The sequence below is a fragment of the Anguilla rostrata genome, chromosome 11 (assembly GCF_018555375.3).
Source record: "Anguilla rostrata isolate EN2019 chromosome 11, ASM1855537v3, whole genome shotgun sequence".
NCBI lineage: Eukaryota > Metazoa > Chordata > Actinopteri > Anguilliformes > Anguillidae > Anguilla > Anguilla rostrata.
Genome location: NC_057943.1, coordinates 1,301,022 through 1,320,623, shown reverse-complemented (window position 1 = coordinate 1,320,623; position 19,602 = coordinate 1,301,022). Strand labels below are relative to the sequence as shown.

The window sequence follows — 19,602 nt, the reverse complement described above, 5'->3', positions numbered from 1 at the left end:
TACAGTGCTGAGCGTGTTTGGTTTTGTGTAATGAATATAGACGGTAAATTACATTATTTCCTCAACAAAACATAACTGTTGAAATATATGATGGTGGAGAGTATTTAATATATTTCCCGAAATTTGAAAATAATCAATTTTAGGGAAAATTTAATAAATGAGGTGGGGGCGGACGTTTGTCAATAATAGAATTCGCATTCGTTGATGTAGGCTAATGTGGACATTGGCGCATTCTGTCTCATATCGTTTGCAGGACACGCAGGCGCGTGTTCTTAACATTTTTTTAAAATTGAAAAGCACACTGAGGCCATGTTAAAATTGCCTGTGCGCGTTTTATTATCTTACCCTGCTCAAGCATACAATTCCAAGACTAGTAATGGTGTTTCTATTTATTCCTGTTTGTTTAATGGCAATTAAGTGCTCTCCTGGCAGTAGTCTTCGCCGCGTTCGTCCGTTAATTCATTTAGTAAATGAAGTGCATTAAGTACAAGAGGGCCGATTCTGATGAGATAAACTGTTCAACGGGCGAAAGCGCAAATGGCCGGTTCGAGTTACGCATGCGCGCATTCGCGTTCCGTGGCTCGAACTCGTTCGCCCAGTATTTACCGATCACAATGTGCACTGAAAGGTTGGGCATTGTCTTTCTTTCATGTGCAAAAACAACAGTTTACCATTTATTCAAAAGTATTATTATTATTATTATTATTATTATTATTTGTTGTTGTTGTTATTTTTTTGATTACCAAAAACAAGTGTGTTTCTGATGTACATATATGGAAAGACATTTGGGATTTGATTCTATTCTCGGTCATGTGCGGCGCGAAAATACAGGCCTACGAGCACGCGGATGATCTAGAAAAATAATGTTGATCAGGCTGTTTGAAAAATAGATGAGTCAAAAGCGTTTAGGCACTGTTGCAGAGTTCCGAGTAAATTGTTCACTAAAGTTTCGAATAAAATTAAATATTATTAGGGTTAAACCATCTTTCTGTAGAATTTAAGATAATCTTGCACATTGCACACTATGAGAAATAATTTTTCAATTGGAATGTGCGCGCGGGACCCACAAGCTTCACTCGGCCGAATTGACAAGAAGAAGTAGAGACAGAGCGACACCTTGTGGTAACATCTAGCGAGAGATTTTTCTTTTTTTAAAGAGAGAAAGAATATGCCTCTATTGTGTTCTTTAGTTTAATTATTTTTAATACAGATGAGAGTACAATTAGGATAATTTGCACCATACAGTGGAAATTTAATTTTAAGCACGCGGACGATAACATTTGTTTAACAGAACATAGTTGCTGTTTAATTAGAATAATCCTCTTTCTTTTTCAATCGTGCAACAGCAGAAACGGATCCTTTCATTACGGTGGACAGAGCAGACTACATTTCCGGGTGCCTGGCTGTAAGGCTATAAATCGCACCTGTACACTGATCACGTGACACATATTTTGCATTCTGTGCTAACAGCTGTACTTGTTAATAAACAGCATTTGATCAGAGGAAGATAACGCCATGTGACAGCTCCGTATGGTCGTGGCGTGAGAAACACGAGATGCTTTCCCGCGGATTCACTTGATGCTCATGTCACCAGATGCCCAAGTAACGGACAATCAGTTTAAATCGGTTTAGATTAGAACTGCTTCACTTCATCTTCTCTGATGTGAGATACCCTCCCCACAGCCAAAGATGCTCTTTGGTAATAATCTAGCCAGTTAGTTCTGATCTCCTGTAGGAGGGCCTGCAACAGGAAGCAGTGATTAACACCATCTCCACCGTTGACCTATAGTAGAATAATGTGGGCTAAAACTAGCTAGAAACAGAATGCAGGCTGAAACAGTTTCTTACAAGTTGAAACTTCCCGTTCTAGAAAGCATGGAGGGGCTGCAAAATAAAGAACTTTGAAGGTTCAGTTTCACTTCTCAGTTCAGAATGAGCTTGTTGAAGCATAAAAAACACGTTATTGTAAGAAAGAGAAAACACATCAGATTACTTTCTGAAAGGGGTAGAAAATCCAGCAAATAATGGTCCAATGACCACAGTTTACACTTTCTGCAGACCATCATTTTCAACAAATTACATAAAAAGCAATTAAGACCATCCAAATAACTGTGCTTTACATCCACAGTGGACTCTACATTTTTTCAGATTTTGGCATTTTCACAAATTTGTCTCTCTGTTCTTGGACATTAAGTTGCCATATCAAAGGTATTTGTTTTGTTCTCATCTTTCAAATCTTTAAATTCAAACCACCTTTTCCTTCTTAAAATAAGCCTCTCCTGTCTGTGAGAAAAGCTTCTTTGGCAGCAAAGGCATGAAAGTGGTTTGATTAACCAGTCTCAACATGCCCCACACACACACACACACACACACACACACACACACTCAGACAGACCACACCTATGAACAACCGTTAAAAACCGTCAATACATAAAGACTACACCCATAATCAACCCTAAACACCGGAACTAAACACAGATTGTACCCATGAACAGCCGTATAAAACCAGAAGCACATACAGACTGGATACATGACCAACTCTGCAAAACCATAAAACACCAAAATAAGCTGAATGAATGCATGAAGTAGGAGAGGCTGAGAGTGAGGAGAGGCAGGGACTGAAAGATCAGATGATATGGACATAATCCATAGACATAAATGGTATATAAATGTATATATAAAAATGGACGACAGGACCCCGCTGTTGTGAAAGGGCGTGATTGGAGGACGATCATGTCACTTCCTGGTCATCCTCGTGTGCAGTGGAAGCTGGGAATGCACGAGACTGCACAGGCACCAAGTCTCCGGCATTGTGATACAAAAGATGAACTCCGTATAGTAGCTGCATGTAGAACTAGGTTACAGCAGTGAGGTTAGAACGTTTCACGAATCATCCTGGACATTTTGATGTTTGAAATGATTCCTCATATTGTCAAAGTTACTGACAGTGAGCTGGGGGCGGGGGGCGGGGGGGGGGGGGGGGGGTTGTGTGGAGGTGTGTGTGTGCGTGTGTGTGAGTGTGTGTGTGTGTGTGTGCTGCCATGTGTGTGGGCACACTGGGGGGATGACTGGCAGGCGTGTGTTAGTCCCACGCACTCTGATCATGTGGGTGGGGGGGGGGCACTGTGGTCTCAGCCGAAATGGAGAAACACAAAGGAGACTCTGAGCAGGAGGAAGTGAGCTCTTCTTGTGAACCAACGCAAAAAGCGCAGCGCAGACTCACACAGAGGTTTCACTTCCCCCACCAACACTCACAGCAGTCACTGCCAGCCAAATAATAAAACCCTTCTCCTCAGAACAGAAACAGCAGCAGTGTCCGGATGTACAAGCAAAGGCTTAAAGCAGAGGTTTGTCATGTTCTCATCGCAAACAAACCAAACCTCTCTGTTCTGCTCGCCACGTATAAACACAGTACAGCCCACCAGCTCAAACTGTTCACCCACCAGCTCAAACTATTCACCCACCAACTCAAACTATTCACCCCACCAGCTCAAACTGTTCACCCCACCAGCTCAGACTATTCACCCCACCAGCGCAAACTGTTCACCCACCAGCTCAAACTATTCACCCCACCAGCTCAAACTGTTCACCCACCAGCTCAAACTGTTCACCCCACCAGCGCAAACTGTTCACCCCACCAGCTCAAACTGTTCACCCACCAGCTCAAACTATTCACCCCACCAGCTCAAACTGTTCATCCACCAGCTCAAACTATTCACCCCACCAGCGCAAAATGTTCACCCACCAGCTCAAACTATTCACCCCACCAGCTCAAAATGTTCACCCACCAGCTCAAACTATTCACCCCACCAGCTCAAACTGTTCACCCACCAGCTCAAACTGTTCACCCCACCAGCTCACACTATTCACCCCACCAGCTCAAACTATTCACCCCACCAGCGCAAACTGTTCACCCACCAGCTCAAACTATTCACCCACCAGCTCAAACTGTTCACCCCACCAGTTCACACTATTCACCCCACCAGCTCACACTATTCACTCCACCAGCTCAAACTATTCACCCCACCAGCTCAAACTGTTCATCTCACTAACTCAAACTGTTCACTCCACCAACTCAAACTGTTCACCCCACCAGCTCAAACTGTTCACCCCACCAGCTCAAACTGTTCACCCACCAGCTCAAACTGTTCACCCCACCAGCTCAAACTGTTCATCTCACACTCAAACTGTTCACTCCACCAACTCAAACTGTTCACCCCACCAGCTCAAACTGTTCACCCAACTCAAACTGTTCATCCACCACCAACTTTCACCAACTCACTGTTCACCCCACCAGCTCAAACTGTTCACCCACCAGCTCAAACTGTTCACCCCACCAGCTCAAACTGTTCATCACCACCAGCTCAAACTGTTCACCCCACCAGCTCAAACTGTTCACCCCACCAGCTAAAACTGTTCACCCACCAGCTCAAACTGTTCAACCACCAGCTAAAACTGTTCAACCACCAGCTCAAACTATTCACCCCACCAGCTCAAACTGTTCATCACCACCAGCTCAAACTATTCACCCCACCAGCTCACACTATTCACCCCACCAGCTCAAACTATTCACCCCACCAGCTCAAACTGTTCACTTCACCAACTCAAATTGTTCACCCCACCAGCTCAAACTATTCACCCCACCAGCTCAAACTGTTCACCCCAGCAGCTGAAACTGTTCATCCCCACCAGCTCAAACTATTCACCCCATCAGCTCAAACTGTTCACCCCACCAGCTCACACTATTCACCCCACCAGCTCACACTATTCACCCCACCAGCTCAAACTATTCACCCCACCAGCTCAAACTGTTCACCCCACCAACTCAAACTGTTCACCCCACCAGCTCAAACTGTTCATCCCCACCAACTCAAACTATTCACCCCACCAACTCAAACTGTTCATCACCAAGAACGCAGGTCTCTGTCTACACCCACACAAAGCAGCAGGAAAGTGAATTTGGGGGGAAATATTACATTTGATATATTTATAAATATATTTATATATATTTCCTTGGGCTCCATTTTTCATACACTCCTTTTAAAGTAATTTTAATATTTTTTGTCATGCTTATGAAGAGGGATCCACTTTATAAACTTGAATGGTTACTCTAGATTTATAAACTTGAATGGTTACTCTAGATTTATTAATTCACTGGAGACAGGCAGGTTGGTCCAGTAATGATTGACAGAAGAGGAAGTGAGTTTTCAGAGACGGCAGAAGTGCTGAGAAGCTGCTGGGGTTCAATCCAGCCACACGCTCAGAACCCAGCAAGACGCCTCTAAGGTAAGCGACGTCTTTCCCTCCCGCTGCGTTCTCATCCGTCTCTCTTCAGCCTTCACGGGTCTCTGCAGCCAGCGAAGCCTCTGCCCTCGCTTTCGGAAGCGATCGCACAAGTGAAAGTTCGGTGCAGTGCTTCTGAATCAACAGCTAAATGCTTCTAAAGAAAAAGTAAAAGTAAAAGTTGCCAGAAAAGTTGAGGGATTTCTCCCACTTGTATATACAACTCAATCAATTCTTCTATTATTATTATTATTATTAGTAGTAGTAGTAGTAGTAGTAGTAGTAGTAGTAATCGCAGTAGTAGCAGCAGCCGCAGCAGCAGCAGTAGTAGTAGTAGTAGCAGTAACAGTAGTAGTAGTAGCAGTAATAGTAGTAGTAGTAGCAGCAGCAGCAGCAGCAGCAGTAGTAGTAGTAGTAATAGCAGTAGTAATAGTAGAAGCAGTAATAGTAGTAGCAGCAGCAATAGTAGTAGTAATAGCAGCAGCAGCAGCAGTAGTAGTAGTAGTAGCAGTAGTATTATATAAACAATAGGTCCATCATTAAATAAATACTTGAACTTTTGTGGGTGCCTAATCCCTTGAGAAGTCAGTCAGGAATGGAACCTGTCAGGACTGCAGGATCTGTTCCAGGTGTTTGATTTTATGACAGCAGATCCGCATGGTAAAGCAAACTCCCCAAAGCTTCACAGGGAAACGCACGCTAACGTTTCACATGTGAAGAACCACGGCAGACCAATCGCGGCAGTGAGTCTGCCTGCATGCGCTCGTCCTCTCCCACGAACAGCGAGAGTTCGGCTAGCGCCTGCTGAAGTGTCACATGCTAGGTGTTCATCAGCTTCCTGTGAGCTCTCTCACGCCCTGCGTTCACCTCTGAGTCACAGCTGTGAAGTATAAAAGCGTTGTGTGTCTGTGCGATTTATCAGTGACTTCATTCAAAGGGCAATACACAGTGGGATGCAAAGGTTTGGGTACGCCTGGGTTAACTGCAGGTTTTGTTGAATCTCTAAGTGGAAAGAACTTAACAATGTCTGCAGGGTGTGAACTCTAAACATGACGTATTTCACACTGAGAGCTGTGGTTTGTTGGTGTTTTTTTAAAAATAACAGCCGTTATTTCCCTCTCCTCTGTTGGATGTGACGCGCTGCGGTCGCTGTGGATGTGCAGACGCTGTCGCCGCCGGCAGCCTGTGAAGATGTGCCGGTCCCTGCTGCTCCTCCTCTCCCTGGCCGCGTGCGCCATGGCAACCAACCCCGCCATAAAGGCCGTCCTCACGGACAAGGGACTGAAGTTCGGTAAGGCGGAGTCCTGATCACGGCCAATCGCAGCGCAGACGAGGGCACCAGCAGCGTGTGCCGTAGCACACAGAGCCTGAATCCCCTCGGGGAAGACAGAGCTGTTTAATGGAGGATGATGTTGAAATGTAGGCTGTGTCACGCACTGTTAATGAAGGCATATGACCCCCCCCCCACCAGGCACGAAGGTGGGGACAGAGTGGCTCCAGGCCCAGATTCTGAAAGCTCAAATCCCAGACATGAGCGGGGATGTCAGTCTGAGCATACTGGGCTCCGTGCATTACACTCTGAGCAGGTACGCCCGCTGACCCTGCCGCCCCCCCCCCCCCCCCCCCCCCCCCGCCCCTACCTAAAAACATTCATCAGTATCTCACATCTTCAGTTGGCTCCTGCAAGAATATTCTAAGATTTCTTCATTTACTAACCCTCACACCTCCCAATCCATCATTGCATTATAGAATTTTCCTCTGAAACTCACCCAAATCAGTATAGGCAGCTAGATGGATGAATGGATGGATGGATGGGCTGACAGACAGACAGAGAGACAGACACTATCCTGTTGAGACAGAAAGACAGACAGACAGACAGACAGATGGTATCCTGTCTCCTGTAAAATGTGTATTCTGTGGCTGTTCCCAGGATGGGCGTGGCTAGGCTGAACATGCCCCTCCCCTCCGTGGTGTTTTCTGAGGGGACAGGGGTGCAGGTGGACCTGACCGGCTTCAACATGGCAGTGAAGGGGCAGTGGAACACACGCTACTTATTTATGTGAGCCACATACGCCGCTTTGGATAAAAGCGTCAGCCTAACAAAATGTAATGTAATGAGGGAGAGCAATGTTGGGGGTATTAGATTAGTGTTGGGGGTATTAGATTACTGATGGGGTATTAGATTAGTGTTGGGAGTATTAGAGCAGTGTTGGGGTATTAGATTAGTAATGGGGGTATTAGAGCAGTGTTGGGGGTATTAGATTGGTGTTGGGGTACTAAAGTAGTGATGGGGGTATTAGATCAGTGATGGGGGTATTAGATCAGTGTTGGGGGTATTAGATTAGCGTTGGGGGTATTAAAGTAGTGATGGGGGTGTTAGATCAGTGTTGGGGGTATTAGATTAGCGTTGGGGGTATTAAAGTAGTGATGGGGGTATTAGATCAGTGTTGGGGGTATTAGATCAATGTTGGGGAGGATATTGGTCCAGGTAGAGGTACAGATACAGGTACGGGTAAAGGTGGATGTACAGGTAGAGGTAGAAGTACAGGTAAAGGTACAGGTACAGGTAGAAGTACAGAAACTCTTTTTCTCTCTGGTGCAGACGGGACGGAGGCACCTTCCGGCTGGGTATGTTCAACGTGGGCGTGTCCCTGCAGCTCCAGGTGGGCAGCGATGAGAATGGCCACCTATCCGTCTCTAGCGTCCAGTGCAGGTCCAGCATCGGCGCAATGGACATCCTCTTCCACGGAGGAGCCAGGTGGAGAGAGACATGAATTAGCACACAACAGACAAACACACATGCATTACCCCACAACAGACAAACACACATGCATTACCCCACAACAGACAAACACACATGCATTACCCCACAACAGACAAACACACATGCATTACTCCACAACAGACAAACACACACAAATTATCCCACAACAAACACACACAAATTACCACACAACAGGACAGGATTTCATCCCAAGAGCAAACTAACTGAAATTATCTTAATGCATCTGCATTCACAGCTGGGTCCTCCAACAGTTTGTGACGCAGTTCAAACATCAAATACAGTCCCAGGTTCAGGAGAAGGTGAGTCCGCAGTTCACCCGCTTAACTTTGTGCTCTGCCGCAGAAACGAGTGAATAGAATCTTGTGAAAGCCCAAAGACACGCATTTACTGAAGCACCGTCTCCGTGCGCACAGATCTGTCCGACGTTTGAGGGTGGAATCCAGCGCCTGGAGAGCCATCTAGCGGCCATGAATGGTACTGCAGCTGAAGCGCGCCGAAAGGAAGAGGACGCTGCTCGTGTTCACGGCGCGTGCTCACGCTGTTATCTCTCCCTACAGTGTCCATCCCGCTGTACCGCGTGTTGCTGTTAGACATGCCACTCACGAGCTCTCCTGCTATACAGGCTTCTGACCTCAGTCTGGATTTCAAGGTACGGACTAACGGTCAGGTGATCGGTAGCGAAAGATTTATTCTGTGTCTTAAAAAAAAATAGAATTAAAAAAAAAAGTGAATCATATTCTTTTGTTTGTTTCTGAACTGGGTAAATGTGAAAGGTTTGGGTCTGTTTGCAGGGCGAGTTCTACAGTGCCCAGTGTCCCAAGGAACCGCCGTTTGTGTCCGAGAAGTTCCAGCTGCCCCCGCAGGAGCGCTTCATGCTGACGCTGGGCGTGTCCGAGTTCTGCCTCAACTCCGCGGCCTTCGCCTTCATGTCCACCGGCCAGCTCCAGATTAACATCACCGATAAAATGGTGGCGACAGACTTTATAAACGTTTCTCTGCATAGCGTTGAGGGGAGAAACCTGTGAAGAGAGGGTGGGATTTTCGTGAACCTCCTAATTAGCAGTGCTGCACTGAGCTGTCAGGCACTCACTTGTTTGAACCAATCAAAATAATTTGCTCTCTGCAGCAGTGATTGGCTCACATCAGTGAGAAAATGAACACTCGCCTACCGCTGTAAGGCTGCACTGCCCTGTTACCAAGGAAACCGCAGGGTTCTGTATTTACAGACCAGTAGCTTCTGCCTCAAATCCTGCTGTCAGACATTCAAATTTTAACAGTTTTTGCTCTGGTGCTCAGTGTAACTTTACCCTGCTCGTTGTGTGTTTTTAACTCTTTCAGATTCCCCCACATTTCCCCATCCACCTCAACACCTCCAGCTTCGGACAATTTGTGCCACAGGTGGGGTTAGAGTCTGAACCTTGCCATAAATTCTTAAATCAGACAGGAAGTGTGACTGTGAGGTAACAACTCAGACAGGCACAGCATTGGACAGCTTTGATAAGGGCTCTGTGGACCCCTGAAGCACAGCAGCCTATGCAGTTATTGTATGTGTACTTACTCTAGAAATTGAATTTTCAATGCCCAAAGCCCAAACCGCCCTCCCACTCATCATTCTGAAACCATAGCACATTTTCAACAGGATTCAGCAACGTCTAAACTTAATGTGTTCACTAGTGTTATTTTTAAAAATCTTTTTTACTGATATTGCATTTAGCCCTTTTTAATTTTGTCTATATTTGTGAGACTTCCCACCCTGTTTTAGCAGCACAAGTCATAGTTCCTTCTTATACTCGAGTCTTAAATATAAAACTTTATTTTCTGTTACTATTATTATAATATATTTTTTGTTTTTCTTTTGTGAAACTTTCACAAGCAGTTGCATACAGCTCTCCTGAGAGACAATAAACAATAATAATAAATAAACAACGCCCCCCCCCCCCCAACTCTTTGGCCCAGTGGCTCACCTGACCTCTGACCTTTCTCTTCTCCAGCTTCCCAAGCTGTACCCCAACATGCTGATGCTGTTTTACGTGTACGCGTCCAGCACGCCCCTGGTCTCCTTCCTGCCCGATAACGCCACCCTGCTCCTGTCTGCCTCGGCCAAGGCCTACGCCATCAAGCCCAACTCCTCTGCCCTCATCCCCCTCTTCAGACTCGACCTGGTGGGTCCCACAAGCACAGGGCCTAAAACCAGGGCGAAAGCGCTCTTCCCATTCCTAACGCATACGCTAGCTGTGCTGTGACATATAACAGACCGCATATGAACATACACGCCTATAAGATATTTTAATATTGCTTTAATTACTCATAAACTTGCATGAATTCATGGCTCAGTTGATGGCTCAGTTGGATGCTCAGTTAGATGCTCAGTTAGATGCTCAGTTGATGGCTCAGTTGGATGCTGTAGTATCTGAAATTCTGTGAACAGGATTATTTCTTTTCCAGAGCGCCAACATTGGCGGTAAATTCTTTGTGGAGGACATGACGCTGAAGGGATCACTGATGCTGAACAAGTAAGTTACACACACACACACGCACACACATACACACACACACACACACACTCACTCATACACACACACACACACACGTGCACACACACACTCACACACACACGCACGCACACGCACACATGCGCGCACTCTCACTCATACACACACACACACTCACACGCACACACACACACGTACACACATACACATACACACACATACACACACTCTCACTCACACACGCGCACTCTCACTCATACACACACACACACGCACTCTCACTCATACACACACACACACACGCACACTCACACACACACACACACGCACTCTCACTCATACACACACACACACACACGCACACACACACACTCTCACTCATACACACACAATCACACACACACGCACTCTCACTCACTCACACACACGCACACTCTCACTCATACACACACACACACACACTCTCACACACACACACACACGCACTCTCACTCACACACACCCACACAGACACACGAAAACACACAGGCGCAAACACGCACACACACACACACACTCTCACACACACGTACACACATACACACATGCACACACACACGCACTCTCACTCATACACACACACGCGCACTCTCACTCATACACACACACACGCACTCTCACTCATACACACACACACACGCACACACACACACGCACTCTCACTCACTCACTCACTCACACACAAACGCACACACATACACACGCACACACACACACACACACACTCTCACTCACACACATGTGCCCACACAGACACACGAAACACACAGGCGCAAACACCACACCACACACACACACACACACACACATACCACACACACACACACACCACACACACACACACTCATACACACAAACGCACACACATACACACGCACACACACACACACTCTCACTCACACACACGTGCCCACACAGACACACAAAAACACACAGGCGCAAACACGCACACACAAACACACACACACACACACACACACACACTCATACACACAGACACACACACACACACACACTCTCTCTCTCAGAGCAGCTCCTGTGTGTTTTGTCATGGTGGGTAAAGAGCGTGTCTTTCTGTCTGTGTTGCAGCTTCACGCTGACTCTGGGAGCCTCTGAAGTGGGAACTTTTTCGGTAAGACCCTCAGGATCAGAGATCTGTACCCCTAAAACAGACACAGGGCTGGATCTGTACCCCTAAAACAGACACAGGGCTGGATCTGTACCCCTAAAACAGACACGGGGCTGGATCTGTACCCCTAAAACAGACACAGGGCTGGATCTGTCCCCCTGAAACAGACACAGGGCTGGATCTGTACCCCTAAAACATACCCTTTCTGCATAATAAGCAAACATAGACCAGCATAGGGGCCATTTAAAAGCCTGACCCTTTCGTGTCCCAGCAAGTCAACGTCATTTCAGCACTGTCGTTTAGTGGTTAGGGCACTGGGCTCGTAACTTAGGGGTCCCGGGTTCTGCTCTTAGCAGGGATAATTAGCCTGAATCGTTCAGCATATAATCAGCTGTGTAAATGGATACTGTGTAAGTAGAGGTCTTCTCCACAACAGCGTCTCATAAATGACTTTCCGCTTTCAGACCCTGCCTCTGCAGAAAGTGCTGAATGTGGGGATAACAACGATGGCATTGCCTTGGCTCAATGGTAAGCAGCCCCTCGATGTCTCTGTCCTCTCGGGAAACTCAGGAGCCTGTTTCACATCCACACACTGAGACCCCCACTGACGGACAGCGGCCAGAACGCTGTCTTCCATCTGAACCAGTCCTCCTCTGACCCTGTGAAAGCACCGGCGCGTCTTACATGCAGGAGTTAAGCACTGCCCACAGCTGCTCAATGAGATTAAAATAAGGTCCTGTCTGCCAGGAGTGCCCAAACGTTCCGCAGAATGTAGGACGTGTTTTTACTTTCCCTTTGAGTTTGTACCTTTAGCACGTTGGCTAAGGAAACAGGGCTATCGCTCCGACCTCTGGCTTCAGATGATATCTGTTGTGTGAACTGGCAGAACACGCCGTGAACATCCACTATGCAATATTGACTACAATTAGTGTACAGCTCTGCATTTTTCAGCTCGCAGTAACTCCCATAGTACCCTGCGAACGCTCTGTTCACCCTCTCTTGCAGCAAAGCTGAAGCACGGCCTTCCCATCCCTGCCATTAAAAACGTCAATTTGAGCAATACTGTCCTGAAAGTGAACAAGGTGAGTGGGGCTCAGGTGTGTACGCATGTGTGCAAGTGTGAGTGTGTGTGTATGCGTGGGTGAACGTCCCTGGGGGGTCAACGCCGTATGTGCCCTTCAGCCCAAACAATTTCGGTAAGCGCATACCTGCGTAAACGGAGACGCAAATGAAACGTGTCGATATGCAGTGTCTGCATGAAAAACAAAGCACCTCATGAAGGCCTCATTTTATCAGATTATGTAAACCATAAATATCAGCAGTGTCATTAAACCTTCCATAAATGCAGTTACTTCTTATCAAAAATAATATTTTTACTATCAATATTGACCATTTATATAGACCAATCAGAACATCCTGCAGGTAGGCAGGAGGGGACAGAGGGAACACAGGAGCGGTCATTTTGATTTGGTGGGGGGGGGGGTATCTCTCCAGCTGTACCCTATATGCTGGCTTCTGATCACCTGCTGTTGAGAACATTCCACCCAAGTTCTCTGTGCTTAAATGTCCTGTAACACAAGCAGGTTTGGCTCATCCCCCACTGGCTTTGGACTCCAGTAATGAGAACTTCCTGTCAAAAAGCAACCAGCCATTTTACACGTTACTGACCCAGACACTAAAGAACCATTAAATAATCTGAGCTAATACTCACAAACCTGACTGAGGGACTGGACAAATATGGCTGTTCGCAATATTCAAATATTGCAGCAGAGTAACTGTCATTTCCCTGCCAACAGGGGTTTGTGGCCATTGCTACAGACGCCGCAGTCTCAGCGCTGGAGGAAGGACAGCTCTGAAGAGGGACCAGCCTTCAGCAAGTTCCCAGAAAATGCTTCTTTTTTTTTTTAAATTTTTAAAAATATAAATAACTGCACTCAGCCACAACTGACAATTCACACCTTTTACCACTTCTGCCTTAGACTAATCCTTTAACAGACAAGCTTGTTTTTCATAACTTTATTTTTAACTGGAAAGAAATCTGACAATGACAACGTTATCATGACATGCACTGGAATTCAGTATATGTATACAGGCTACCTTGAAATTTTTACAAACTAATTTACACCAGGCAATATTAACTTCAAAATTTAAAAAGTAATAAAACAAAAATTCAAAACTTAATTCCTTGTTCACGTTATTACGGGCTTCAGTTAGATATCTTTAAAAAATAGCATTTCATAATTTTAATTTTCAAGTATTTACAAAGTGGCTAGCAGCCACTGCCCTGAAGACCACCCTTAAGACGGCCCTTAAGACGGTCCTTCAGACAGCCCATAAGACCACCCTTAAGACTGCCCTTAAGACATTGCACCGCTGACATTGCACAGGTCCTAGCGGCAGGTAAAAAAACAGTCACATGAATTAAAACGTCTCAAACGGGCAGCCCCCCCCCTCAGGGGCCGGGGGCGGGGCCAGTGGCTGGGGTGGAGCGGGTCGCCAGGGCAGGACCGGTCACTGGGGTTGCCGGGGCGGGGCCAGGCCCAGGGGCGGGGCCAGTTGCTGGGGCAGGGGGGGGCACCGGGGCGGGGCTGGGCACGGAGGCGGGACGTTTGGAAGAGTGCTGCAGGACCCAGGGGTGCTGCAGGACCCCCTGGATCGGGAGCCGGTGCAGGGGGTTGTGCTTCAGCAGCTGGCCAATCAGGTCGCGGCTCTCTGCGCTCATGTGGGCGGGGTAACTGAACTCCACCTGTGCAGGAGGGGAAACGCACACACTCAGATTAACCCCCCAGTGCACAGGCAGTTTCACACAGCCCTGCCAGGCCCCCCAAATGTGCTGCAGCCATCTGGGGGGGGGGGTAAATAAATAAACTAAACGTACAATAGTTTGGCTTGTAAACTCTTAACCATCATCATACAGGCTCGTTTAGCACTCAAACGGGAGTCAGCACCCAGGGAAGCAGTCTGATCCACACTGGTGTGAGCTCAGGCTCACAGGAGGATTGGGTCTGACCCAGGCTGCCAGGGATCTGGCTGCTTGTGCCAGGCTGTGCCAGGCTGCGCCAGGCCCTTACCCTGGAGATCTTGCGGTACGTCTCCTCGTGACTCTTGGTCTCGAAGGGCGGCTTTCCCACCAGGAACTCGTACGCCAGCACGCCCAGGCTCCACAGGTCCACCTTCTCGTCGTGGGTGCGCCCCTCGATCATTTCGGGGGGCAGGTAGTCCAGCGTCCCGCACAGGGTGGACCTCCTGCAGAAGCACACACCACAGCCTCAGAGCAGGCAGCTGTCCGTCATAACCGCACACGCTCAGTACGGCTGTGCGCTCCAGCACGCACACAGAGGGCTGATGGGGGTTAAAAGAGCAGGAAGTCGAATGCTTTTCCATGGCACTGTACACACAGTTTCTCCATCACACTGGGACAGGACCCCAGCTCTTTCACAATGAGCTCTGGGATCTTTAATGACCCCGGTGTGTCAGGCTCTGGGCTGACAGGCCAGTGCAGACCAAAGATTTGCGACGCAATGAAAGCTTTTTAGAATGCTTCTGAGGAGTTGCAGCAGTGGGAATTACCCGTCCCAGGACGTCTGGTGTTGGCGCTTTGCGTTGCAGACGACTCTAAAATGTTGCCAGGAGTCGCCAGTTGCAGCCCACAGCATCACAAATCTTTGGTCTGAACTGTGCTTAACATCGCATCAGTAGGGGGGCACCTCCTACAGCAGTGTCCCCCATCACCGCGCTAGGGCACTGGGTTCCTGTCTGTTACAGGAGAAAGAGCCCCAGAACAGCTTTGGCTGCTGCACTTATTCAGGTAAGCAGCAGCAGGGTTTGGAGCTCAGGCCTGCAGTGATGTTTCGCTGGACTGCACTCAGGAGGCACAGTGAACTGGAGACGTTAGAACAGCGACCGTGCTGGGATAGGGTGGCGGTACCTGGAGGAGGGGGTGTGGACAGACCAGCCGAAATCTGCGATTTTGAGCTCCCCCCCGGAGCCCAGCAGCAGGTTTTCGGGTTTGATGTCTCTGTGGATCACCTTCTTAGTGTGGCAGTAGTGCAGAGCGTCTGCCAGCTCCGCGATGTACTGGGAACAGGAAACGCACGGCCTTACACACACTGATTTACACACTCACTCCCAACCTCAGGCCTCACACCCACCCACACACACACACACACAACCTGGCTTCACACACACGGCTTTACACGCACACTCCCAACCTCTCACAGCCTTTTACACACACACACGCACTATACACACACACGATGTGGCAAGAGGCGGGGCCTCACCGTGGCGCTCCTCCTCTCGTCGAATCGGCCGCACCGCTGCAGCTCGCTGTACAGCTCCCCCCGGGGGGCGAACTCAGAAAGTACACGCCCATCGTGGAATAGCCGACAGCCGCAGGATGTGGGGCCTGAGGGGCACACCTGACCTTAGCGGTCAGACCAAACACGATAACACGCTAACAGTGCACAGAAACAACTGTACACTTAAAACTAGCCGTAAGGAACACTTGGTCCTCAGGCAAATAGCGACGAGCTGCTAAGATGGCAGGAGGGAAAATAGTAAAATGGTCAGCAGGCAGCATGCCGGTTCTCTGAATTAATTAGTATTAATGAAACACTGAACCAACTCCATTCAGTTCATTTATAACCATAAACATCTAGACTGTTCCATTGAGCGAGCAAAGCCAGTGTAAAGGTGAACTGGGCCAGCTGAGCAAAGCCAATGTAAAGGTGAACTGGCCTAGCTGAGCAAAGCCAGTGTAAAGGTGAACTGGGCCAGCTGAGCAAAGCCAGTGTAAAGGTGAACTGGGCCAGCTGAGCAAAGCCAGTGTAAAGGTGAACGGGGAGGTACCTGAGGTGGGACTGGATCTCCACCTCCCTCCTGAGCTGGTGCTCCACCCCGGCCTTCTCCAGCTGCTTTTTGAACAGAACCTTGAGCGCCAGGATGAACTTGGTCTGCCGCTCCCGGGCCAGGTACACGTTCCCGAACTTGCCCTTCCCGAGGGGGCGGCCGATGTCGAAGTTATCCAGACTCCAGCACTCCCTGGGGGGGGGGGGACATTGGGGTCGCAAGAGTTAGCCCTTCCATCATCTAGGCCGCTTATTCCAATTCAGGGTTACAGGGGGCCTGGAGCCTATCCCAGCATGCATTGAGCTAGAGACAGGAATATACCCTGGACATCATTCACTCGCACTCACACTTATGGGCATTTTAGAGTCTCCAGTTAGTCCAAAGACATACAAATTAGGCAGTGGGAGGAAACTGGAGTACCCAGGGGTTAACTCACGCATACACGTGCATGCAAACTCCACACAGAAAGACCCTCTGCTAGGACTGGAGCTTCTTTCTGTGAGACGACAGTGCTACCCACTGCACCATATTTAACCTGAGTGTACAAGGTTATTAACCAAAAACAGACACTTAATCACATTCTCAGGCTTTAAAAAGCGAAAACTGAAAAACATAAGAACCACTTTACTATTGGAATCATGTCCACAAATGTCTGCTCCCAATACAAACTGTGGCCATTCACATTTTTTCCAACGTTATTCAGAAACCCCCGGCTGTTTAAGCATTCAAGAACATTAGACCGTGTTTACGCATTAATATTTCAGGGTTTGGCAGCAACTTACTTTGTTCCCGAGGATTCTGTGGCTCTGGGTTTATCTGACGAAGAAAAAATCATGGTTAATTTTGTTTTAAGATACGGACACGGAACGGTGTGTAGTTTACAAAAAAGCCGTAATGATCTGTATGCAAGTAGCCAGCGAGATCATTCAACTGCCCGTTCCTTAGCTTACCAGCGGTCTGTTGGGCCGCGACATTGGTCTGGGCAGGCGTGAGCGGAGCACCAGTGGCAGAGCTCTTCGCGGACTGACTTCGTTGGCTCTGACTGTGCAGCGGAGCATTCTGGCCGCCGGACTGCTTGGGCTTGGCGGTCTGGCCTTGGGTCGGCGGTTTCGGAGGGCTCCCCGGCTTGTGGACGCGCTGGGGGCCATTGCTCAAGCCTAGGACCCGAGGAGGCTGGGTCACCGTGGCGCCCTGACCGACCTGAGACACGGGGACCCGCTTGGGCCCCTCTGCGTTCGGCTGTGTTGGGAAAAGAGATTAGTCACATTTAACTGCCTTTACCTTCCCGTGCAGACATAGCCTGGTTACAATAGATATAGCCGTAGATAATGCGATTAAACCAATTGGCAAGTTAGCTAGCGTGGTAACAAAAACCATACAGATCTAGCCAGTGACCAACAGTTCACCCAGTGTGAACCGCGATCAGCGGACTGAAAATAGATTGGGTAACCAATGACAACTAGATTACAAGCACTCAAGCAAAGCTTACCTTGACATTTTCAGTTAGATGGCGTGCTTTGTTGGTCACAGCATGCATCGTTAACTACCCCTGGCGAAAGAATGCACAGGTCAATACGAAACAACTTCAAATCCTACAAACACGACAAAATATTTGACATTTAAAAAAAAATGGTTGACAATAGCAGGGCTAGTTTGCGAGAATAGACTACTGAGAGGACGTTAGCAGAGAGCTAATGCAACTGCCAAGTCTTCTTCAGTTAGTTAACGTTACTAAATCAGCCGGCTGGAAGATGTTAGCAGTCGAACCCATTACTTGAACCAAGTTAGCCTTCAACGCTTACCTCTGGCTTGATGAATAAATTGGTAAGTTAGCGAGTTAGCTAATATTTGGAAGACGGGACACACTAGCAAACTAGCTAACCTCGTTAGCCAACAGGCCAACTTTAAATAAAACTAGCATGTTCGATGAATTCACTGGAACAGTTTGACAAATTTTATGTTGTATCGGACTACTTTATCCAAGTCAACAGTACATATTCGGGTAACCTAGATCGAGATAGCATCTGCTACACGGACAAGTAATGACTTCTCACGGAACAAACTTCCTTTATGCGCTAAAAAATTATCGCTGGTTGTATTCGATAGCTAGCGGGCTAGCTGGCTGGCTGGCTAGCTGGCTCAGCAATCTAACGGACAAGCTCAGCTTTCCTCAGGAAAACAACACACTGAACTATTGATAAATTGGCCAACGTACTTACCTCTTACCCGGAATTTTTGTTTAGCAGACTCCAAATTTTGTTTTATTTTATTTTATTTTATACTAACACGCTTACTGTGCACAGAGACTCGGTTCCTCACAGCGAGTACACCATTGTTTGAATTCAAATCTCCCTGTTATAAATACCTTTAAACGTGCCCCAGCTTCTCATTGGCTGAAGCCTGCGCATCGCTTGATAGCGATTGGCTTGTGGACTACACGGCATTGCTCTCAAATCTCCCAAGATGCAACAGAACAGGAACTTCCCTTTTTTCTATTCCTTTCTTTTTTTTTCGGAAGGAAGGCCGGCAAGATCTGGCAAGGTCCTAAATGCTTCTGCTACATTTGCGATTAAAAAATAGGTGTTCTGTGGTTTATGGTTTATCATTACAGTTGTGATTATTATTGACATCTGAGTTAAACTTAAAGTTAAAAATTCATTTGAAGGGTATATATCATTAAGCACTTTGAAGTGCATAATTAATGTTTTATGGGAATTGGGAATCTCATCTGAATTTTACCTGTAATATTTTTTAAATCACATTCTTTTAATGAGAACGTTTTTGTTGCCCTCTTTCCCCTTAAAATCAAATCAAATTTATCAAATCAAATTTTATTTGTATAGTGTATTTTACAACAGTTGTCACAATACGCTTTACAGACAACCCTAGCCTAAACCCCCACAGGAGCAAGCCTAAGGCAACAGTAGCAAGGAAAAACTCCCTGTGGCAGATGGGGAGAAACCTTGGAAGGAACCAGGCTCAAGGGGGAAACCCATCCTCCTCTGGTCGGCTCAGGGTGCCGACTG

General features: G+C 47.5%; 2 protein-coding genes across 3 annotated transcripts; one reads left to right on the top strand and one right to left on the bottom strand.

Moving 5' to 3' along the window:
* Window positions 1-5,199: 5,199 nt before the first annotated feature.
* bpifcl (BPI fold containing family C, like) lies at window positions 5,200-13,630 on the top strand. 2 transcript variants are annotated; one of them, XM_064300411.1, is made up of 16 exons: window positions 5,200-5,286; window positions 6,447-6,574; window positions 6,755-6,869; window positions 7,214-7,342; window positions 7,886-8,041; window positions 8,304-8,367; window positions 8,482-8,542; window positions 8,626-8,717; window positions 8,860-9,036; window positions 9,407-9,466; window positions 10,060-10,230; window positions 10,514-10,581; window positions 11,689-11,731; window positions 12,193-12,256; window positions 12,734-12,810; window positions 13,525-13,630. In XM_064300411.1, the coding sequence occupies exons 2-16, from the start codon at window positions 6,475-6,477 to the stop codon at window positions 13,582-13,584; spliced, it is 1,437 nt and encodes a 478-aa protein (XP_064156481.1). In that variant the 5' UTR covers window positions 5,200-5,286; window positions 6,447-6,474; the 3' UTR covers window positions 13,585-13,630. The 2 variants fall into 2 exon arrangements, with proteins under 2 accessions (XP_064156481.1, XP_064156482.1); XM_064300412.1 differs by having other exon boundaries at window positions 5,218-5,295; window positions 6,466-6,574.
* A 99-nt stretch (window positions 13,631-13,729) lies between these two features.
* Window positions 13,730-18,957, bottom strand: aurka (aurora kinase A). The gene is made up of 9 exons (XM_064300413.1): window positions 18,796-18,957; window positions 18,066-18,125; window positions 17,527-17,815; window positions 17,359-17,392; window positions 16,546-16,768; window positions 16,009-16,107; window positions 15,657-15,805; window positions 14,800-14,974; window positions 13,730-14,474 (listed from the first exon to the last, which is right to left on the bottom strand). Exons 2-9 carry the CDS (start codon window positions 18,111-18,113, stop codon window positions 14,181-14,183), a joined length of 1,311 nt encoding a protein of 436 aa, XP_064156483.1. The 5' UTR covers window positions 18,114-18,125; window positions 18,796-18,957; the 3' UTR covers window positions 13,730-14,180.
* Between the last annotated feature and the right edge of the window lie 645 nt (window positions 18,958-19,602).

Bases quoted from the DNA above. Each gene is read 5' to 3' on its own strand.
- bpifcl (XM_064300411.1), top strand. From the start codon at position 6,475: ATGTGCCGGTCCCTGCTGCTCCTCCTCTCCCTGGCCGCGTGCGCCATG. The intron at 6,870-7,213 runs GTACGCCCGCTG...GGCTGTTCCCAG, and splicing joins GTGCATTACACTCTGAGCAG to GATGGGCGTGGCTAGGCTGA. The intron at 9,467-10,059 runs GTGGGGTTAGAG...TCTCTTCTCCAG, and splicing joins TCGGACAATTTGTGCCACAG to CTTCCCAAGCTGTACCCCAA.
- aurka (XM_064300413.1), bottom strand. From the start codon at position 18,113: ATGCATGCTGTGACCAACAAAGCACGCCATCTAACTGAAAATGTCAAG. The intron at 16,108-16,545 runs GCTCAGCTGGCC...GGCTGTCGGCTA, and splicing joins TTCACCTTTACACTGGCTTT to TTCCACGATGGGCGTGTACT. The intron at 14,475-14,799 runs GTAAGGGCCTGG...CCTCCTGCACAG, and splicing joins CGTACCGCAAGATCTCCAGG to GTGGAGTTCAGTTACCCCGC.